The 4,925-nt window shown below is 41.3% G+C and overlaps 1 protein-coding gene across 1 annotated transcript in view; it reads right to left on the bottom strand.

The window, feature by feature from the left end:
* The window catches only part of LOC121920346 (parapinopsin-like), an 11,108-nt gene continuing 6,183 nt past the window's right edge, over positions 1–4,925 (bottom strand). Inside the window, exons 3-4 of the mRNA XM_042447479.1 lie at positions 1,835–2,077; positions 1–222 (exon numbers count right to left, since the gene is read on the bottom strand). Coding sequence (XP_042303413.1) covers positions 1–222; positions 1,835–2,077 — 465 coding nt within the window. The remainder of the gene's footprint in view (positions 223–1,834; positions 2,078–4,925) is intronic.

The following is a 4,925-nucleotide window of genomic DNA, read 5'->3' as shown; positions in this document are numbered from 1 at the left end:
TTATTGCGAGGACGAATCATCAGAGTAGGTCATGTTTGGCAAGAGGAGGTTCTTGCTGATGTTCAATTCGTTCTCAGGAGCTATTCTGTTTGTATTGGAGCTGAGATGTTTATTTTGTAGTCTCTTCAGAGCAAGAGTCCAAGCATTTGGCCCCTGGTGCCTACTGGGCACGATCCAACATTTCTGTAGGCATTGCAAGGAGGCTGCAACTTGTTCTCGATACTGAAAAGTAATGAGTAGAAACAAAGGGAGCCTTAGAAACATATACTGCATCTCAAGGGGCAACACAGGGACATTTTGATTTTCTAAAGTATTATTAGTTTACACTGTCTTGGCTGAGGAATCTTTGACCCTCCAGGTCTTTCGGAGTTCAACACTTGCAATCTTGCTGGCTGGGGTTTTTGTGAGGGCCAACATTTTCCCACCTTGCCTTCAGGGATATTATCTTTCCCAGTGTTAGTATTTTAATTATATGTAAATAAACTATTGAGTAGTGTTCATACCCATTTTTGAAAAAAATGGGCCATCCCATTAACAGGTCCTATCATTGGGGCAGATTTAAAATTTCCCTCAGGGCAACCTCTAAATTCTTTCTTAATGTTCTAGAGAAGGAACACTAGCAAGTAATAGCAATAGCAAGTACATTTCAGTACTGCTTATCGGTGCACTTAAGCACTCCCTAAGTGGTTTACAAAGTGTAAGCTAATTGTTTTTCGTGGGGTTTCGGGCTATGTAGCCATGTCCTAGAAGAGAGGCAGCATCAGTGTATAATTTGGGAGAGTGAAATAATTTGATTCAGAAAAGTGCATATTTCTCAGAGGCTTCTCAAAACAGAAATCAATAAGAAGTTGATTTTCAGTTTGTGTTCTAACTTCCTGAGTTAGAGTACTATATTACTATTCTGTATTAAAGAAGAGGTAGCAAAGCCTCAGAGAATTCTCTGAAGATGCCAGCCACAGATTCTAGTGAAACGTCAGAAAGAAATTCTTCTAGAACATGGCCACATAGCTTGAAAACCCCACAGAAAACTATGGATGCCAGTCATGAAAGCCTTTGACTCTACATTGTAAGCTAATTTCCCCTCAACAATCTGGGTACTCACTTTAGCGACTTTGGAAGGATGCAAGCCTGAGTCGAGCTTGAGCCCTTTCGCTGGTATTGAACTCGCAACCTTATGGTTCTGAGTGAGTGGCTGCAGTACAGGCATTTAACCACTGCGCCACCAGGGCTCCTTGAACACACCTTGTCTCAACAGCTGACCTATAGTAAGGCCCCGGAGATTGCTTATACTTTCATGATGGTATCTGAGGCCACCTTTTAGGGGACAGATAAAGAATGTGAATGAATAAAAACCCTTGAAATCATTGAGTTTCCAAAGCAATGCTTGTTATTATTGTGTGCCTTCAAGTAATTTCTAATTTATAGTGACCCTAAGGCAAAGCTATCATAGGGTTTTCTTGGCAAGTTTCTTCAAAGGGGATTTGCCATTGTCATTCTCTGAGACTTTTCTACTTCTTCTTTAATACAGAACAGTAATACAGTACTCTAACTCAGGAAGTTAGAACACAGACTGAAAATCAACTTGTTATTGATTTCTGTTTTCAGAAGCCTTTGAGAAATACTGTATGCACTTTTCTGAATCAAATTATTTCACTTTCCCAAGTTATACAATGAAATATTATCTCTGGTCTCTTGCCTGGCTGGAAGAGCTGAGATGTGGGCCCTCAGTTTGGCAGATGAGATCAATGTCTGTTCTTCTTGAGTGAATGGGAAAGCCCACATGCCAAAAGTAAGGAAGAATTCAATACCCCAGGACAGCCAAGAGAACATTTACCTGTTTGTTCAGACAGACATAAATCACTGGGTTGTATACGGTTCCTGTTTTAGCCATGAATAGAGGAATGCTCTGAGTTTTTGGGTCCATAGTCACTTCTGGTTTCATCACATTGGTCAGAGCAAAGACTGCATAAGGCATCCAGCTGAGAAGAAAGGCTAGGATCATAATGGCAGCTGTTTTGGTCACCTGGGACTCTGCCCTCTGAGTTGAATTACTTTGGACCAAGCCATTTTTGGCCACCTAAAAAGAGCCAAGAAAATCAGTCACAAAAGAATGTGAGGTATTCTTTCCTGGTTTCTCTGCTTATTTCATTCAAGGGCAATGACTTTGACCTTTACCCACAGCATGCTTAAATGAGTTGAAACCTCCATGCCAGTATTCTTAAGGAGATGGTGGAGCTCAGTTAGCAGAACATAGGCTTTGCAAATTGACAACTCCAGATTCATTCTCTGGCACATCTAAATAATTCTCTGGCACAGATCCGTCTTGATCTGTGTAATGCAGGTGCTTTATTTTCACCGATAAGGCACTGAAGAAATCCTTTACCACCCATTTCAATTCTCAGAAATGGCTGCCTTACAACTCAGGCTGTGTTTCTGCATATGTAGGAGGTACAATACTGAGGTGTTAGAGTGGACTATGTCACCTCTGGTTGCAGATGAGAGATAGCACTTTTTAATGATGTCCTACTTGAAGGAGGGAACAAATGGCATCCACCAGCAGCCAATTATAATACTCAATGCCAGCTAACTTTGGGGGGGGGGGGTATTTTTCAAGCCGTTTTGTTGTTTGTGCCTTCAAGTTGCCTGTCTATCTAAGGGATCCCCATGAGTTTCATAGGTTTTCTTAGGTAAGGAATATTCAGGGGTGGTTTTGCCAGTTCCTTCCTTTGAAATATATAGCATCTACAGTGTCTGATATTCATTGGCAGGTCTGCAAGGTAGAAAATTCCACAAGCACTTCTTCCCCTTCCTGGCAGCAAACCCTCAAATTTAAAAAAATAACATGTTTTTATAACTGACAGTTGCCAGCCCTTTCATGATACTGAATGTCAGCTGCCTGAGGCAGCTACCTCATCTCTCCAGGTTTCTCCTATACTGTTTGAAAATGTGCAAACAAGGTGTTCTGTTTGCAGGGTTGTGGTGGTTTCATTTATATCACACCTTTTCTACAACCCTAGGACTCAAGGTGCAAGATATTAAAATGAATACAGTATTACTATAATGGAAGATAAATGATCTCCTTGAACTGACCTTGGAGAAGTCAGTTGGCTGGTCTGGCATGTTCCTACTTGCTTCCTAAAATGAGACCCCTGGCATAAGGCTGGGTTTTCTTTGTTTTTAGTGGAAGCTGATCCTCTACACATCATCAGATGCCATAACCTTTACACTTTTTCTTGAACATAAAGTTGCCAGATGGAACAAGACAATTGAACTTTATCACACGCAGGGCAAAACATCATGCAAGCATTATGGAAACGCTGTACAGTAGAAACATTACGGAAGTGCCAGGGATGTGATCATCCATGGCGCTTCTAAAGGGTAGTTGAGACTCTGTGCTATGTTCCCGTCATAGAATTGTTCGTGGGGAAGCCAGGAGGAGCCATTTTCTGGTGTTTGTGTTCCCCGTGAACAATTCCATGATGGGAACATAGCAAGAAGTCTCAATTACACTTTAGAAGCACCGTGGATTATCACATCCCTGGCACTTCCACAACATTTCTACAACGTTTTCATGATGTTTGGACCACTTGTGATAAGGACTAATGTGAGTGATGTTTGTGGTTAAATGCCTGTCGCAGTGGTTAAATGCCTGTACTGCAGCCATTCACTCAAAACCACAAGGTTGCGAGTTCAAGACCAGCAAAAGGGCCCAAGCTCGACTCAGGCTTGCATCCTTCCGAGGTCGCTAAAATGAGTACCCAGACTGTTGGGGGCAAATGAGCTTACTTGCTAATTAGCTTACTTGCTGTTCACCGCTATGATCTTTGGAATAGCGGTATATAAATAAAACAAATTATTATTATTATTATTATTATTATTATTATTTATTTAGGCCCAAAATAGGGAGAACACCTGTAGTTCAAATGTCATGTGAATGAGGCACCCCATACAACTGTCTTGATGATGTCAGGTAGTGATAAATATGTGATTTAAGTGGAGCTAGATTTTCCTCCAGAATCCCATAGGTGCATGGTTGGTGTATTCTCCTTTCTCTGCCACCTTTCACTCTGTATAACCAGTACAGCCAAAACCATTCTCTAGTGATATTTTCCTACTTGGGTTCACCTGTCATACCAAAGCCAAGTTGAGAGAGAAAGGATCTTGGGGGTGTCTTTGAAAGGATAATATCTGCAGCTGATAGAAAGAAGATTCAGCATACCCCCACTCATAACTGTATGTGTGTGTTGTTTGCCTTCAAGTTGTTTCTGACCGATGGTGATCCTAAGGCTCTATATTGACCTCAGCTCTATAGGTTCTATCATGGGGTTTCCTTGGCAAGTTTCTTCAGAGGAGGTTTTTCATAGCCTTCCCCTGAGGCTTAGAGCATGTGACTTGCCCAAGGTCACCTAGTGGATTTTCATGGCCAAGTGGGGATTTGAACCCTGCTCTCCATAGTCATAGTCCAAAGCTCAAACCACTATATCACACTGCTATGACCCTTTAAATCCATCTGAATTCACACTTTATTATACATAGCTCTGTCACTTTCAGATGCAACTTAGTACTGAGATGCATTATGACATTCAGTCCGCTAATGCCAAATCTAGAATTTCTCAAGAAATAAATGGAGGCGATGTAAACTGGGGGTTTCCTTTATGCAGTTTACTTAGGGCCACAGCTTGGGATGTACTAATGAAAGATCCTTTCTTTTCAGCTTCTGGGAAACAACTATTGTTTGTATCTCAAGACTGCAGCTTGAGATACAAATGGCTTGAGAACTGATACAGTGGACTCTTGATATCTGCTGGGGTTTGGTTCCAGGACCCCCTATGGCTACCAAATGTTCAAATCCCATTAAATTCAATGGTCTAGTGAAATGGTGTCACATATAAAACAACAAAATCAAGGTTTGCTTTTTGAAATTT

Source organism: Sceloporus undulatus, chromosome 2 (assembly GCF_019175285.1).
Source record: "Sceloporus undulatus isolate JIND9_A2432 ecotype Alabama chromosome 2, SceUnd_v1.1, whole genome shotgun sequence".
Lineage (NCBI taxonomy): Eukaryota > Metazoa > Chordata > Lepidosauria > Squamata > Phrynosomatidae > Sceloporus > Sceloporus undulatus.
Note: the sequence above shows the minus strand (reverse complement) of the source record. Positions and strands in the feature narration are given on the sequence as shown.